Genomic DNA, 19598 nt, shown 5'->3' on the forward strand with positions numbered 1-19598 from the left:
ATTATCAGACGAATCGAACAACCCATTGTTGGGTTGCTGCCACCGAATTGGTAGTTTTAACAAAATTTTGCAGTTTTTTGTTATTATTTTGAATATTATTATAGATATACATAAACTGTAAGCAGCAATAATGTTCAGTAAAGTAAGATCTACAAAAAAGTTAAAATGTGAGGACTTTTCTGGATCTGTCAGACACCTACTTTATGTTTGCAATTACTTTACATTTTTTCAATATGTGAGTCAACTTAAAATTTTTGTCACACTTTTAACAAGAACAACTGAAAAGAATTACTATATTTGGATGGCAGCTTGACAGTGATAAGTTGTACTGTTTGAGAGTTTTTAGATCTGCCAAACACCAACTTCCTGTTTGCCGATACTTTGAATTGTTCTATATGTTGATTGAACTTAAAATGCTTCCTCAACCTTTCTTAAGTATTGCTTAATAGACTGTCTATTAATTTGGTCAGCAGCTCAATAATGATGAGTTGTAACGATGTCTGTTTGACACTCACTTCCTGTTTCTAAAACTTTGAATTATGAGTGAGAGTATAACAACACATGTATTTTTGTTTTGTTTTTATTTCAAAATGTTTCATGCACACAAATGCACATACATAGGAAAACAAGAGGAAAGGTGATAAATGATATGTGCCATTCTCATATTTTAGATTAAACCGAATTATATTAATGCCTTTTCCAATAATTTAATCTATGGATTGGAGATTTCATTCCTGATAAAACTTTTAGCTGTGAAACAAAATGGGTAAAAAAATATAACAATATGTGTCAACACAAACAATATATTGAAATAAATTGTTTTTTAATTCCGTGTTCTGGGTATAGTAATTTTTTGATAACAAGTTTGTCCATCCCATATGACCAATTATTATTCTCTTAACGTAGAATAGGAAAAGACCACTTGATGTAACAGTTCTCCAATTAACAAATATAAATCAATTAGGCTCACAGAATAAGATTGATTTGGATATTATTGCTTCAGATAAATCAATTTACAATACAAATTGACAAGATTACTTTTTATTGCTTGAAGTTAAAAACGAATTTAAAATGTTTACTTGTTGATTTGGTAGATCTAGTCATTACTGCCATAGTTACAACATCAAATGTACTTTAATGTTGTTTTTTCTGAGAATTTTTTTTGCTTTTATTACAAAAATTTTGGTGTAAATGCCCATCCTAAGATAGTATGATGACATGTCTTACCTTGAAAATGCAAGAAAATATAATCTAGAAAAAGCAATGGTTATAGAACAAATGAAATTATATATTGATTAGATACTGTACACCAAAATATTTTTAAACTTATATTAATTTGACTGATTTTAAAACCTGTTCAAGGTTAAAACAGCATTATAGATTAAAAAATTGTTCATTCACTCGACTAAAATCATTAAGCAATATTAAATTGATGTTGAAATAACATTCAGTTTAGATAGGTTTTCAATAACCAAAAAGATATGGTGTCAACTTAGTCCTAGAATGGTAAACAAAGTATAGCAAATCATCATTTTAGCTTAAATTGCCTAAAAGGCAATAGACTCCAATTGGTATCACTTTTTATATCATCTATTGTTGAAATTTTTTTTTAAAACTTCTCCTCCAAACCACAGTGCCACTTGTGACAAATAAAGGCAACAGTATTAGTATACTGCTGTTCAATAGTCATAAATCGATTAAGTGAAAACAGATCCGGGTTACAAACTAAAACCGAGGGAAACACATCAACTATAAGAAGAAAACAACAGAACAACAGAAACACTGATCATGAACTGCAACAAAAACAAACAACAACATACATAGAAACGGACTATTTAATAACAACTGCTATATACCTGACTTGGTACAGGACATTCAAGAAAAAATGGTGGGTTGAACCTGGTTTTATGGCTAGCCAAACCTCCCGATTATAGCAATGTTAAAAATAATGCTAAAATGACAACATCACGCGACAGGCATATAGTACATAGAAAAGCAAGAACACTCAGGACAGAGAAATGCATAAATAAATAATATAATATACATTACAACATGTAATAAATAGATTTGGTGTATTTACTGTCTTCTGATTGGTTAAAAGTACTACCTTTGTTTTCAATGTTGTCAATTTTTATGGCGACACGCCCACTTTGACGTTGTGTATTCATATGCCAACATGTGTGTACGTTGTTATTGTTAATATAAATAATATAAAAAGCTCTTTGAGCCTTATTTTTAAAAAAGAAATTTATTGATAATCAGTGACAATAATTTATTTTTGACTCTTCACATTGAATAATACTCGAATAACAACAACACCTCCCATGAATTTACGACAGTACACCAGTCCACCACAAACGAAGTGTAAAGTGACAAAACATAGCCTGAATCACCCTTTGACTTTTCTACATGTAATCCCATCTCTGAATTCATTTATTGATTGATTGTTCTTTATTAAATATCCAGTGACAATATTATTTCATGCTTATTCAGTACGAGAAATTTATAATTATTTCTACAACAGGTAGGTTCTTAAAGGTTGGATAACAAGGATAAAGGGGAATTTGGATTGCCACTGGTAAACAATGGTACATTGTGTATATTGGATATGGGCAGAAATTTTCCTTGCAACAAGCCACATACAGACCCCTTAAAGAATTGTTGCAAGGGTTTTTTTTTAAGTGCAGAGAGAATGCTATTGACCTAGGGCATCAGATTTAATTTATTCAGTCAAGTCCCCATTTACAGAATTTATGTAGGACTTCTAACTTGGTAAACCTGATCCAGAATTTTTGTCTTGTCAAGTTCATGATGTAAGGAATTATTATCCAAATCTGTTCCTGAATTTCTGTCCTTTCAAGGTCAAGATGTAAGGAATTATTTAAGGCATTATTATGTAAACAAATATAATTATAAGGAGATGTGGTAGGATTGCCAATGAGACAACTATCCACCAGAGATGAAAGAATTTACTGGATAGAGGAAAGACATATTAACGGTAAAATTGGATAGTAGTACAACATTTTTTTTATAATTAGTCCTATATTTTATGCAGGAATGAGCTGTGGTTATAAAATAGTGGTAAATATTGGGGAAGCCCCGTTATTCCAACGCCCCATTAGTCCGACGCACCATTGGTTCGACACCCCAATAGTCTGACGCTCCATTAATCTGACACCCCATTGGCCCAACACCCCTATAGTCTGATCTCCAATAGCCCGAAACAGAATAATTGAACAATATTTTATATCTTTTTAAGTTAAAAGTCCTGGTGACTTGTTCATTTAATATAATAATTGATTTATTGATGTTTAAATAAATAAATAAATAATCTTTATTTCAAGAGGATAATCCCATTACTTTAAACTTATCTTCTTGAGAGTCCTCAAAATAATAATAACATTTTCATAAAGTACATACAATATTATAATGATATATACAAAATATACACTTTTATCAAGGTAGGTTGATAGACATGTATTAGTGAAAATATTGGGATATCTTTACCCAAACAACACATAGAATGTAAGAGACGCGGACCTCATGTCTTGTGTGACTAAAACATGAGTATCAATCTAACTGTAGTGATCATTTTGTCAAACTAAATATACTTTGTAAAGTTTTGTTGATTACTAACATGAAGATACGCAGCTGTGTATATCTCCCAAAGCAGAGAATTGAGAAAGTTAAGGCTCCAATTAGGCTATAATGCTTACACGATTGTATGTGTGATGCTTGGTTCAGTGTACAGAATTATTTTGAAAAGAACGTCAGTTTAGTTTGTCTTTATGCAACAATGTTTGTACTTAGTTGAAGGGTGATTTTTTTAAAGTTAATTCCTTGAACTCTTATGACAGTCATGACAGTGGGAAAACTAGTTAACCATATAGAATTTTGTAAAGTTTGGCGCGCTCTCCGTAGGGAATCTGTTTTGAGTATACGAGTTCACAACAACAAAAAATGTGCTGGCAAATAGCAATAATGAAAACAGGTACATTCCTGTGTCAATGTTAAGAGAAGTGGTGTAGGTTGCCAGAGTTATTTTCATGTTGCATGTTTGCTTGTGCTCTTCAAAAGACAACAGATAAGTTGTGTTTTTAAAGAGGCAACAAAGAACACAAATGTAAATACTAGTGTACAGAAAAAAGATTTGTTGTTTTATGAATATGCAATTACAAATTTTATCACTTATGTAAACAGTTCATGCACATGGCTATTTGTACATGATTGGTATTTATTTGTTTGTCTTATGTCTAGTGGCAAATGTTTCATGACTATATAATACAACTTCATTCTGACAGCACATTTCATCCGTTTTAAGCAAAGTTTCAACCTCAATAAAGTCTTTTTTATATAGAAATAATTATCACCGATTGACAATTTTACTATCGATTTTACAAACAAACTTTTATATTTTGGCTTTAATATTGATTCACTTATAGGGTCTTTGCATCGGAATTAAACACATTTATTCTAAAACCAGTTGTTGGCATGACACGGGTTATGTTCTTCTCATATATTTTATGACGGTATAATACTAAACCCCTAACAGGAGGGATTGTGCCTGATATTCATATGATGAAGACATAATCTTTCAATCAGTTAAATTGAGGTCTGGAGCTGGCATGTCAGTAACTGCTAGTAGTCTGTTGTTATTTATGTATTATTGTCATTTTGTTTATTTTCTTTTGTTTCCTATTCTGACATCGGACTCTGACTTCTCTTATACTGAGTTTTACTGTGCGTACTGTTGTGCGTTTGTTTTTTTCTACATTGGCTAGAGGTATAGGGGAGGGTTGAGATCTCAAAAAACATGTTTAACCTTGCCACATTTTTGCGCCTGTCCCAAGTCAGGAGCCTCTGGCCTTTGTTAGTCTTGTATCATTTTTAATTTTAGTTTCCTGTGTATAATTTGGAGTTTAGTATGATGTCCATTATCACTGAACTAGTATACATATTTGTTTAGGGGCCAGCTGAAGTACGCCTCCGGGTGCGGGAGTTTCTCGCTGCATTGAAGACCCATTGGTGGCCTTCGGCTGTTGTCTGCTCTATGGTCAGGTTGTTGTCTTTTTGACACATTCCCCATTTCCATTCTCAATTTTATTTTAAACTGGCTAATTTTTTAGTATATTATCAATCAACAATTTGAGAGCTCTCAGTTTTGGAAGTTTACAATCTTTAAGATCGTGTACAGTGTAGATGAATGGAAATAATAATGCCTGGAGATATAGTCCTTCATTATGGTAAAATGACACTTTTTCAGTTTGGACAGTTTCCGAGACTAAATCATGTGACCATTATCCTTTACAATGAGAGACTGCACTGCTGAAGACTGATCTTTTTATTTCCTTTTTAGTAGAATTTGTTCCCATATACATGATATAGAACACACCTTGTATAAGTTAACCAAAACTTGCAAGGTTCTTCATTTCTTTATATATGCATATATTTCTTTAATACCAGATGTGTTGTATTGTATTATTTGTTTCTGTGATATACTTATAAGAAAGAGTAGTGCAAATATAACCCTTGTTAACGGGTTACATTATAGTCTTTTGGTCTATAATTGACACTGTGGCTGCTTTAAACACAAGACCGTATGCAATATATACAAATTTATTCACACAAGTTTACAGATTGAAAGCTAGCGGAAGACTCCCCTAACAGTTTACAAAACAATCTTATATTCATTCAAAGTTAATGAACTTAAACATTACAAAAGGTTCTTATAAAATATATCTATTATTGTCCAATCTTATGTAATAATAATCGGATTATTGTCCTCCGGCTAAAGTTAGTGAAATAGCGATAATTGCTTCTTTTATAGTTTAGTGTAAGATACATGTATTATCTTTTGCACTTTTAAATGCCATCGGATTAAGTTGTAAATTATTGAAATCTATAATCTATTTGGGTATTTGACATAAAGAAACATTATATTAAAAATAAAGAAACATTTAAAACAAGAAATATTCAATTTAAAACGACACTCATTAAATGTTCATATAAAGCATTTTTTTAATTACTGTAAAAGTTCCTAACGTCACTTTTCTTCTGGTTATACAAATACCACAACAACAATTCTATGAAGTAGATTTTCTATTACGGCAGTAATTAACCTTTGTCGGACTATTGGGGCGTCGGATTAACAGGGTGTCGGACTAATGGGGTGTCGGAATATCGGGCCGACCCCTAAATATTTACCTCAAAACATGTAGGGAAATGCATATCAGAATTGTTTTGTAATTTATATTAAATTCATAAAACATTTTATAATTCAGTGAATAAGGATGACCAGCAATCAACATTACTTCCTGCATATAACAAAGATGGCGAAACACCAAAAGATGTGTACCCTTTAGAAAGTGGTAAGAATGATTAAGATTGAAATTTTGTCAAGCAATGGTTACTCTTAATTATTCTTATACATGTAATGATTGCCAATATGACAAGTATCCACCATATACCAAAGAAAGAGAATGTAAACAACTGTTGGTCACAATAACAATAAGCTAAACCCATACTGTACATGTGGTATAGTAAGCTATAAAAGATACCAGCATGAGAGAATTCAATTGAGAAAACCAACGATCTAACTTATGTACCAGTTTTGTTAGAATTTGTGTCCAATAATTCATGAAATGAATTAAAAGTATCAAATATTTTGAAAAAAAAGTAATCCACCTTTTATTAGCAAATCCTTTTAACCATAAATTTTTTTTGTCAAGCCAGTGACTTTTGTCGCAGAAAGCTCGACATAGGGATAGTGATCCGGCGGTGGCGGCTGCGTTAGCTAACTTCTTAAAAGCTTTATATTTTAGAAGGTAGAAGACCTGGATGCTTCATACTTTGTATATATATGCCTTATGTTACCAAGTTTCCGTCTGTCATATGTCCATTGTCCTTGACCTCATTTTCATGGTTCAGTGGACGTGATGACTTGAAAAAAAAAGTCAACATTTTTTGTAATGTTAATTTCTTTCTTATTATGAGTAATAGGATAACTATATTTAGTATGTGCGTACCTTGCAAGGTCCTCATGCCCGTCAGACAATTTTCATTTGACCTCCACCTCATTTCATGGATCAGTGGACAAGGTTAAGTTTTCGTGGTCAAGTCCATATATCAGATACTATAAGCAGTAGGTCTACTATATTTGGTATATGGAATGATTGTAAGGTGTACATGTCCAACTGGTAGGTGTCATCTGACCTTGACCTCATTTTCATGGTTCAGTGGTCAAAGTTAAGTTTTTGAGTTTTGGTCTTTTTTTCTAATACTATATGCAATAGGTCAACTATATTTGGTGTATGGAAATATTTTATGATGTACATGTCAGTCTGGCAGGTTTTATTTGACCTTGACCTCATTTTCACGGTTCTTTCTCAGTGTTAAGTTTTTGTGTTTTGGTCTGTTTTTCTTCAACTATAAGCAATAGATCAACTATATTTGTTGTATGGAAGGATTGTAAGGTGTATATGTCTGTCTGGCAGGTATCATCTGACCTTGACCTCATTTTCATGGTTCATTGGTCAATGTTAAGTTTTCATGGTTGAGTTTGTTTCTTAGATACTATAAGCAATAGGTCAACTATATTTAATGCATAAATTGATTGTAAGGTGTACATGTCTGTCTGGCATGGTTCGTCTGACCTTGACCTCATTTTCATGGTTCATTGGTCAATGTTAAGTTTTCTTGGTTAAGACTGTTTCTTTGAAACTATAAGCAATAGGTCAACTATGTTTGTTTTATTGAATGATTGTAAGGTGTACATGTATTTCTCGTTTGGTTTAACTGACCTTGACCTCATTTTCTTGGATCATGTTAAGTTTATGTGTTACTTGTAGTAAAGCTTTATATTTAGGACTATCAACATAAAATCAATGGTGAGTAAAGAAGGGGAGACATTTCAGCGTGTGCACTCTTGTTTCAATTATTTATTCTTTTTTCTCAATATATAAAGTCAGAAAATGAATGTACAAACGTTTTTTTTACTGAATTAATTTTACTGAAAATGTTTATTTTATATCTTTATAAAAAAGACATCCTAAAGAAATGCATAACCCTGTTTCAAAGTGCATATTTATAAAGCCATAAATTTCAGGACATCAATTTAGCAATTGACAGCCTGAATTTTTTCACACAAGTGTAAAAATCATATTACTGATTTTTAAATGATTAATATAAAGATGTTCTCTTACAGTTACATTAGATAACAGTTTTGTTGGCATAAGTGTTTGATTTGATGGTAACACATGTGTTTATCGATGTCACTGATGTGTCACTATTAAAATGAATTCAGTCATCAATTTTCATGCCTACAAATCTTCCAATGCAACCTGTTATCTCCTAGTTAAAGGAAACTTTCAAAAAGTACTATAGTGACAAAAAAAGCAAATGCATACAAGGGATGTATGAAAGTTTTATCTATGCTTACAGCTTAACTTATTCATTCTTGATCTCAGCTAACACCTGTTTCATATGATGCATAAAGTTAAATGTCTTGTTAACATCCCATAAATGATGTTAGTCATGATTGTGATTTTCAATTAGAAGAGCCAAGAATTCAGACTTATATCTTTTCCTTTTTGCAGTAAAAAAAGATTGATATCAGTGAAATTTAATGAACAATAATTAGATAAGTAATTATAGGAAAGAGTCTTGATAAATGAATTATGAATCTGACATAAATATTGGTAACGTTAGGTGCCATCCGTTTCATGTGAGCACAAAATCAGAGTTATAATGGTTTAACACTGCTGGGAAATGATAGATATGATTTTATGTCATACATCAAAGTTAACTGTCTGTAAGATCTAATAAAGATAAATATAGTAATGAAGCAAATGTCAAAGAGATGTTAAATCAACAATAAAAAACACTCACAGCCAAATATCCATTATTGTTATAGGTGGTTCCAATATATTCGTTAAAAAGCTATCATATTCGGAATTGATTTATATGTATGTACTTGTAGAAACCAAATTGAAAAAAAATGCAGACAATTTATTAAATGACTTGATAAGTTTTTGTGTTACCTATTTTCATTATGCACTTTTACAAAATATTACATTATATCTGTCATGCTAGCTTTCAGCATAAGGAAAAGAGATCTGGATGTTGCCCTCTAGATGTCATTTGGTTATTGTTTTATACCCAATGCTTCAATGTAGTGGGGGTATATAGTTTTTGACCTGTCAGTCAGTCCATCAGTTATTTAGTTTCTGGATGCAAACTCAAATACTCTGTATATCAGATTAAACTTTACTTGGAGAAATTGACATTTATAATGACAGAATGGTTGATTGATTGAATGTTGGTGCTTAACGCCACTTTCAGCACTATTGGCTATATTCTTTCGGCCATTTTTAGCTCACCTGGCCCAAAGGGCCAAGTGAGCTTTTCTCATCACTTGGCATCCGGCGGCCGGCGTCGTCAGGTGTCGTCGTCGTCGTCGTTAACTTTTTACATTTTGAACTTCTTCTAGAGAACCACTGAATGGAATGAAACCAAACATGGCATGAATGTTCCTTATGAGGTGCTGACCAAGTGTTGTTACTTTGAAGCCGATCCATCATCCAAAATGGCCGCCAGCGAGGGGGACTTAGTTTAACATAGGACCCTATGGGAAATACATACAAATGTCTTCTTTTAGAGAACCACTGAATGGAATGAAACCAAACATGGCATGAATGTTCCTTATGAGGTGCTGATCAAGTGTTGTTACTTTGAAGTCGATCCATCATCCAAGATGGCCGCCAGCGGGGGACTTAGTTTAACATAGGACCCTATGGGAAATACATACAAATGTCTTCTTTTAGAGAACCACTGAATGGAATTAAACCAAACATGACATGAATGTTCCTTATGAGGTGCTGACCAAGTGTTGTTACTTTGAAGCTGATCCATCATCCAAGATGGCTGCCAGCGGGGGACTTAGTTTTACATAGGACCCTACGGGAAATACATACAAATGTCTTCTTTTAGAGAACCACTGAATGCAATGAAACCAAACATGGCATGAATGTTCTTTATGAGGTGCTGACCAAGTAATGTTACTATGAAGTCGATCCATAATCTAAGATGGCCGCCAGCGGAGGACTTAGTTTAACATAGGACCCTATGAGAAGTACATACAAATGTTTTCTTTTAGAGAACCATTGAATGGAATGAAACCAAACATGGCATGCATGTTCCTTTTGAGGTGATGACCAAGTGTTGTTAATTTGAAGCTGATCCTTCATCCACGATTGCCGCCAGGTGGGGACAATGTTTAACAAAGGACCCTATGGACAATACATACAAATGTCCTCTTTTAGAGAACCACATACTGAATGGATTGAAACCAAACATGGCATGAATGTTCCTTATAAGGTGCTGACTAAGTTTTGTTACTTTGAAGCTGATCCTTCATCCATGATGGCCGCCAATGGGGGGACTTTCTTTAACATAAGACCCTATGGGAAATACATGCAAATGCTTCTTCTAGAGGTGCACTGAATGGAATGAAACCAAAACATGGCTTAAATGTTTCTTATGAGGTGCTGATGAAGTGTTGCTACTTTGTTGCCGATTTACTGTTCAAGATGGCCACCAGGATTTTTTATTAAATTACAGGACCAATATTAAACCAAATTTGGCCTCACTCATTATTGGGGTATCTGTTATGATTTTAATCTATTTTTACATGATTTCCAAAACCAAAGTAGAATCAGGTGAGCGACACAGGCTCTTGAGAGCCTCTAGTTTATTGGAAGGCTGAGTGCACAGATTGAACAACAACCTTAGACAAGAAAACTGGCAATCCTAGTTAATTAAGATAGGAATCAAACACACCTGCAACATGCAGGCTTCAAACTTACAACCTCAGTGTTGACAGGCTATAATGAGAGGAAGATCACTATTGATTTATGAGGTCAGCAGGTCTAAGTTAAAAAAAACATAAAAAAATAGACAGAAATATGTGCAACAAGACTGGTTTCTTGATGCTCAATCAAATATGATATCTCTGAGTGCAACTTTTCTAGAATATATGGTTACATCTAATGAGAGGAAGATTCCTAATCATTTTAAGGTCACAAGGTTCAAGGTCATAGTTACTAAAAATGAATTAATATTTGTTCAGAAAAGTGGTTTTAAGATGCTTTATCAGAATGAAACCTTACTTTGATATATGGTCATTTATAATGAGAGGAATCTGGTCACTACATCTAATGGTAAATATCATAGTTACAGAAAGCATATTTTTGATAAACACTATTACTGTCTAAAACCATATCAGAAAAGACTCATACATAGAAGTAAATAGTAAAAGAATTACAGTGGGTAATTTCCAGCTCTTCCCCTTTATTGTTCTTTAATTTGTTTTGTTTGGTGTCTCATTGACATTGATACCACATCTCTTTTATTCATACTGTTCACATATTATGCTAACTAAAGGTATTGAATTATTTTTTTTTCAGAATTAAACATTTGCAAGTCAATAACAAGACAAATAACATTTGATATGAATTTATTTCAGTGCTAAATCAGCAGGCAATGGATGCCATGATGACACCAGCTCAAGTATTCTATGATTCCACTAAAACACAGATCAAAGACTGGAATGTAAAAGAGGAGTTAGTAATTTCCATAACAGCTTGGTTTTATATAAAAACAAAAATTAAATTGATAAATATGTAGAAAAAATGTTTATTTGATACCCTGGATAATAATCCACATGAAAATAATTGGATGTAGTATTATTACCAATGAAACTTCTTGTTACTGACTGCCTTCAACAATGAGCAAAACTATACAATATGACAAACTATAAAAGGCTGTGAGAAGAAAAAAAACTATAATATTTAACCAACAATTATGACATATAGCCTCTAACAACAACAACTGGATTACTGGCTCCTTGCTTTAGAGAGGCATACATATCAAGAAATGTGGTAATGCTATAAACATGTTTGTGAGCACTCAACCATCCCAACCTTGGACAGTGGTACATTGTAACAGCACAGAATAAGAACTAAATGTAAAAATTTGTTGGAAAGGGATTGACACATTAGATCTTTACTTCCACAAAAACAACAAACAAATTGTCAAAAGCCACAAAGTACCAATCTTAGAATCTTCACAGTAACCCGGTAACAGAAAGCTAGTTCAATATTCACAGTAACCAGGTAACAGAAAGCTAGTTCAATATTCACAGTAACCAGGTAACAGAAAGCTAGTTCAATATTCACAGTAACCAGGTAACAGAAAGCTAGTTCAATATTCACAGTAACCAGGTAACAGAAACCTAGTTCAATATTCACAGTAACCAGGTAACAGAAACCTAGTTCAATATTCACAGTAACCAGGTAACAGAAACCTAGTTCAATATTCACAGTAACCAGGTAACAGAAAGCTAGTTCAATATTCACAGTAACCAGGTAACAGAAAGCTAGTTCAAAACCCAATTTCAGTAACTTATAAATAAATGTAAGTTATAATAATAATTGAAAGGTTATGAGAATTACTGTTTTAAACAGGCATATTCAAGTTGTTGTACCAATTGTCAGGAACTTTTCGCATGTATCTAATTTTGCTATATTTGTGATGCACTTGTCAAGACTTCACCATCCCTTTTCATTGCATTGTAAATCTGGGGTAATGGTGAATAAATAAATCAGCTAGAATAAAATCTTAAGTCTAATAGCGAAAAAACATATGCAAAGATAACCCCATAAACAGTATTTTAAATGGATAATACTGTCATACCTGTAGTTTCTTAAGGTGATTTTCTGTGAATATCCTTACGCTCCTGTGGAACTTAATTAATTGTTGTAAAGTAAAAGATATTTATGGTTAAAAATAAGTCATATAGAAATACAACCACCCACCTGAGAAATACAACTCAAATTAGTCTGTACATTATTATACTGTATAAGAATCCTGCAATTTCGAAAATATATGATGCAGAGCAACAATTACTAATTTTTTTCTCTTTAAGTTTTATAGTTTGTGTCTGTCCTGATTTAGACTAAAATGTTATCTGAGCTGCTTTTTCGAGGCAGGATATTGACATTTAATGTCTGAAAATATACAGTGCATTGTTCTTTAATTCAAAGACTTGTGTCTTTTTCTTCTTTTTTTTTATCTTCAACAGACAAGGATGAATCAGGAAATCATAAAGAAATCAGTTATTAAACGCATGGGTGGCAAGGGAGGCACTTTTTTAAGACCCCAACCACCCATGAAATACGAACTTTCATTTTATTTATAATTCATATAAAAATCAAAGCAAAATGCAGCCACCCATATTTATTAATTTATTTGAGTGCCTCCAATCCTCTACCCTATAAATTTTTATTCCTTTTGTGCCCAAGCTGAAAATGAGGGAAAGAGGAAGGTAGATTTGGGATTTACATGTCGCTCTATTTTCACCTGAAATAAAAAAATATAAAATGTTTATCAATTATTGAATGAAAGCTTCAATGAAATGTAAGTATAAAATATGGCTTAATGAACAAATTTTTACCTTTGTGTTAAAAAAAAAAAGAACTTGTAAGAGGAGATTAATCTGGTTTTAGAAAGAATAGAACAAATTGACCAATAACAGGAACAATAAGTTAAAATTCGTGAAACGCATGAGTATCATCCAGATTGATATATTTTCCTCAAATAAATACTAAAATAATACACTTTTAGGCTTTGCAGCCATGCATCACAAAAACACCTTATTGATATTTGTCTGCCATTACTGGCCATTACAGACATTCCTGTGAAATGTTGATGTCATAAAAGAAAAGTCGGACGCTGAAATACAAAAGTGATTGTTGTATGATGTCAATAATACAAGTGTTGCAAAATCACCGCAGATTTCGAAATACAAATAAGGTCTAATGCATAATGCTGATATCAAGCATTTCTAACTATATAAAAGTGTTTAGTTTTGAAGTGTTAAATATGCTATGCAAGTTTTAAAAATTTGATATTAATTTGTATATTTTTATTATCAGATATCCAAAATACATACTGAACCACTTGTCAGTGTTGCCTTCATCCACAGATCAGAGATTGTACAAGTCCAAGATACTAATGTATCTCCATTATCTAATGTATGTCTATATGAAACCAGCCAAAGAACTTAGAACGAAAAGTATGTACAAACATATTCTTATGTAGATTACAATGTTCATGACAGACAGTTTATTACTGTACTGTGCTTGTGTATGATTAAAAGGAGATGTGGGGTATAGATCAGTGAATCAGCAACCCAGCAAAGAGTATGTACAAAGATATTCTTCTATAAATTAGGATGTTCCATGTTAAGACAGTTTATGACACAGATGTACTTGTGTATGAATAGAAGGAGATGTGGGGTATATTTGATAATGAAACAGCAACCCAACGACAAAAAGATCTAAAAAACATCTAGATGGAAACATACAATATTCAACAATAGACAGGTGTCTATACAATATGTCAAGCTCTAAATCATTCCTAGTCTATAAATGTTGTGAATAAATTAATAGAAACAAACAAATATCTGTCATTGAGACCTAATTTTCCAAATGTAAAATTGTTCTACTTCATTGTTTTAATTTTTCATTAATAAATACTGTTTAAACTAATTCTCCAAATAATTAAACACATTAAGACTTGAGATAGGAAATAAGACATAAGCTACTTCTGATGTGGGATCTTGTGATAGAAAGATTTTCTTTTTTTGAAAAGAAAAATAAAGGGTAAGGTGAAAAAAGATAATACTCACCACTTTCTGACCCAATTTTTAAATTACAACAAAATTTAAGTGATATTAATGGGAAATAAAATTTATGTCAAGGTTTTAAATTTTTATAGTAGACAAATGGTAGAAGGAAACAGTTAAACCCTTCTTGTCTGAAATGACATATTGAGTAACAAAATGTTGTAGAAGCAAGACATTTTTTTATGGTTTTGAGGGTTGTATTTTTGTCGAGCCTTTGACTTTTGTCGAAAAAGCGAGACATAGCGATCCTACATTCCATCGGCGGCGGCGTCCACAAATATTCACTCTGTGGTTAAAGTTTTGAAATTTTAATAACTTTCCTGGATTTCTACCAGACTTAGACAGAAGCTTGTTTATGATCATAAGATAGTATTCAAAAGTGAATTTTGTAAAAAAAAAATTCCCGTTTTTCCGTATTTTACTTATAAATGGACTTAGTTTTTCTGCCAGGAACCATTACATTCACTCTGTGGTTAAAGTTTTTAAAATTTTAATAACTTTCTCAAACTATCCTGGATTTGTACCAAACATGGACATAAGTTTGTTTATGATCAAAAGCTAGTATCTAGAAGGAAATTTTTATTAAAATTTTGTACTTGTTTATCCATATTTTACTTATAAATGGACTTAGTTTTTCTTCCAGTTAACATTAGATACAGTCTAACCCTTACAAATTTTTTTTTTTTTTAACTTGTAATAGTTATATATATACATGATATATGTAGAAAATCTGTAGAAAAAGTTATATCTGTAGAAAATCAGAAGACAAATTGTCACATAAGGAAAAAGGTTTAATATAAGCATATAATTTAATTTTGGATGTAACATGTCTTCTGATTGGCTGACAGTTTTTTGTCTATCAGCTCATAGACATAATTTTGTCATGTGACTATGACGTCATCAATGTTTTTTCATGATTTACTCCTTAAAATGGAATTTAGAATTAAATTATAAGGAATGACTGTAATATTTTTTCTGTCTATTCAAAATAACCTCAAAAATGTGCACCACATATTTGATGTTATTTCTTCATTCCTTAAGTAAATATTTTTATAAAAGGAGACCAGTAGTAAAACTGGAAACAAATACTGCAATAATAGTCACTTATTTTGAAAAAGATAAATGAGGCTGATGGAAATGATCAAATATTTTGATCACAGATATGTACTTCTATTTAAAAGAAATGTAGTTTTTCATTTACATTCAAAGGGAGCTAGGTAATTTAATTATTTTGCAGATCCTTTGCCAAAAGAATGGCCAGATAAAATCAGAAAACTTATATATGATGACTTTACGTTACTGATAGACTCTGGGAACAGACAAATACGGTAAATGACAATTTGCTTTGTTGTGTGTTATACCCCATAAAAAAATTGATCTTAAGTTTAACTTGCCTCTTCTCTAAGCCAATAGTATGTATTGCAACACTTTATATAAGTTGGTATTAAAACTTTTCATAGGCGGATCCAAAGGGGGGCCCGGGGCCCCCCCTTTCGTGGGAAAAATTTGGTTGATTATATAGGGAATCACTGAAGCATGACTGGAGCTGGGCCCCCCTTAGGTCAGTCAGCGGGCCCCCTCTTATGAAAAGTTCTGGATCCGCCACTGCTTTTGCATAGCATTCCTACAAATTAATTAGTGAAATTGAATTCTTAGGCCTAACAAGAGAATATGTGTGTCACCTAACAGACCCTCCCATTTGGCAGTTAATATTAACATTTGTCTTTGGAAAAAACTGGCAATGAAAACTTTTTAGTGGCAACATAAATTTATTAGTCACTGAAAAGTACTATTTGATTCCCAGTGTCAAATAAGTGGTAAGTAAAAATTTTAAGAAGAACAAAAAATGGTAAAATGATAGTTTTTGTTAAAAAAATAAATCACAAATGTAATTGAACAATTTTGGTTCTAAGATTTTAAAGAAAATTGTTATATAGGTATGATATATGCTATTCCAAATAGGTTCTTAATGTCAGATTTTCCTTAAAATCTTAAAATGTCACAAGTTTTGAGAAATATTTTTGCCAGGCTTTTAAATGAAATGTGATTATCAGGTACAATATGCTATTCCAAATTGATTACAGTGTAAAAATTTGTCAGTTGCAATATTTGAAATGGCTTCCAAAATACATAGAATTCAAAGTACTTGGATTTTAATGAAACCTAACATCAATGTTGAACATATCCTGAAATAGTTCTTGGTGCCAAATTAAGGAAGTATAAGTGGCCAGAAACACCATACCAATCTGTTAAAGAAAGGGCTTTGTCATAAATCTGTTTGTGCATTTTTGTACAATTTGACTCTTATACAGGGCTTCCAAAACAGTCGTGTTTTAAGTGAAAAATCGTCAAAACCACGTTGTTTGAACTAGTACACTCATGCGCATGTGCGCAGATGTGAGATTTAATTTTGCATCCGAATTTTCAAAAATGCTAAAAATATCATTGATACCTTTATCTAACGTTCATTTCAAGTATTTTCCTTTAGAAATAACGCGGAATGAGCTACTTAAACTCAATTATTTTTGTCAATTGTGCTTTGTATACGTACACAGGTTTTATGTATCCGTCCATGGTCTGTGTGTTACCATTGTCAAGTCAACATCCGGTATAAGGAAAATGTACTTTTTAAAAACGAAAGTGAAGTTATTGACAGCGTAATTTTGCACAAATAAAGAGTCTTGGGCAGATATTAGTACGCTGATGTTGCACACTTCGAATGGTGCACTGTCAATTTAACAGTTAACGCCAGAACATGGAATTTATATTAAAAATCAAGTCAAATACCGTTTTTGTGTCAATCATAATTTATATGATGCCCAACTGATTACTATGGTTGCCTTTTGTTACTAAGTCTTAAGGGATTAAAATCAGGATAAGACACACAAAAAAATGTCTGGCTAGCTCAATTATTTTTTGGAAGCCCTGCTCTGATACATGTATATGCCAATACATACCATAAAGTTAATCTTTGCCTCCAGAGATTTTTTTTTTTTTCATTTTAGGTGTATTCCATCCCGTCTGAAAGACAAATTAACATTATACATTCTGGTGCTTTGTCTTATTCTAGATGAGTTTGATTTACCATTGAATGATTTACAAAGAGACCTCAAATTAGGTGGAAAAAGGTAATATATATGTGTAAAATAGATGGAAAATGTGTCCATGGGACACAAATGATGCCCCTGGTTACATATAACGTTAAAAAGGGGCATAACTCGAGAACGGTAAAAAAGACGCAACCCAAATTCGAACTTGATCTGTGTTTTGTGGTAATAAGCATTGCGCTTAAGTTTCATGTTATTTGGTTGAGGTAAACTAAAGTTAGAGAATGGAAACTAATTTTGGGACATATGTAAGTATGGATAAGGGCAACACTTAATGCCCCCTCCAGTGATGGAGGGGGGGGGGGGGCATAAAATTGTTTTTAAGCATTGCAATGATAATATACTTTCCCTTTTCGTGCATTATTATTGTTGTACCCCAACTTTAGGAGTGGGGACTATATTGCAATCACCTTGTCTGTCTGTCAGTGTCAGTTCTTTAAACAAAAATTTTCATCACATTTTTATCAGCTATTCCTGCACAGAATAACTTCATACTTTATTAACAGTGCATAACGTGAAAACATGTATTCTTGTTAATTCTACTTAAAAGTATTATTGGAAATACAAGTAGATGTAGATTAAATGTCAGTATCATTAGACAACAACATGCAACTGTTGTCAGTTCATATAGTTACCTGTACTTGGTGGCCACTATGTTAATGGTATAGGCCAAAGATATTTTTTATTATCCTAACATCTGTAGGTAGTTCTGAAACTCAAGGATGTATTATAAAGCCAGCTAAGTTCTGTTTACACAATTACCAAATTTGTATACTAAATTCTGTGTTATATTTATTTGCAGTTTAGACACTTACATTAGAGAAATTGGGTGTAAAATGAAAATCAAGAAGATAACAGCAGAACTGGGAGAGAAACTAGAAATCAAGAGTGCAACTCTTCAATTACCTTTAAGATTTCCAGAGGCAACAACAAGGAAGGCAAAAGCTAGAAGATAGTGATTGAATTATGAATTTTTTCGACTTCATTTCAGTATCAGTAATGGATAGAACCTTTTGAATAAGTCTCTGTGTAGAATCATCATGATCGTCTTATGAAATAATTGATGAAAATAATCTCAGAATAGTGTAAATTACTCTGTACAAGATCTTATAAGCTCAGAATATTATTAGTTACTGTGTGCATGATCTATCAATACTTCATTTGTCTAGTCAGTAATTATATAAAACAGTGTTTGTGTTGTGAACACGATAGCAAAATTCAAAACTGTTATGGAAATTAGAAAATATTATCCCCCTTAAAAATTCATAATAAATGAAATAGGATGTCTGTCCTGCTCTGCAAACAATGCTAGTCATAGTATTACTGTCCCCCTAAAAATCAAAGAAAAAGAAGAAAAAAAGAAAAATTTCAAGGGTAATAAAAAAAAAATCTGTAGACAATAATAGGGCAAAGAGAAATAGAGAACAAAACACATCAGTTCACAAAACACTACACACAAAACTTAACTGAAATATGAAATCAAAAACTGAGAGTGACCACAGGTAACTTGAAGAGTAAGCATTTTTTGCTCCACTAATGATAAACATGTTTTTGCTCATGACAAAAAAAAATCCTGTGATGACATAAAAAAAAAAGGAAAAAGGAGAGAAGGTCAAAACAACAATTGAGTATAATTTTATGTAAGACAAACTGATATAACGTTACAAAAACATTTAAAGGTCAACATATGGTCGTCAACAATAGACAAGTGTCTTTAAAACATATCACTATCAGAGCTGTCTTCTTGT

At 32.2% G+C, this 19598-nt stretch overlaps 1 protein-coding gene across 1 annotated transcript in view; it reads left to right on the forward strand.

The window, feature by feature from the left end:
* LOC127706292 (DNA-directed RNA polymerase I subunit RPA49-like) overlaps nt 1-19156 on the forward strand; it is a 38484-nt gene extending 19328 nt beyond the window's left edge. Inside the window, exons 7-12 of the mRNA XM_052210806.1 lie at nt 6282-6368; nt 11522-11618; nt 13992-14131; nt 15981-16071; nt 17749-17871; nt 18653-19156. Of these exons, the coding sequence (XP_052066766.1) occupies nt 6282-6368; nt 11522-11618; nt 13992-14131; nt 15981-16071; nt 17749-17871; nt 18653-18806 (692 nt within the window). The 3' untranslated portion in view covers nt 18807-19156. The remainder of the gene's footprint in view (nt 1-6281; nt 6369-11521; nt 11619-13991; nt 14132-15980; nt 16072-17748; nt 17872-18652) is intronic.
* Nucleotides 19157-19598: the final 442 nt, after the last annotated feature.

This window comes from Mytilus californianus, unplaced genomic scaffold (genome assembly GCF_021869535.1).
Source record: "Mytilus californianus isolate M0D057914Y unplaced genomic scaffold, xbMytCali1.0.p SCAF_1, whole genome shotgun sequence".
NCBI lineage: Eukaryota > Metazoa > Mollusca > Bivalvia > Mytilida > Mytilidae > Mytilus > Mytilus californianus.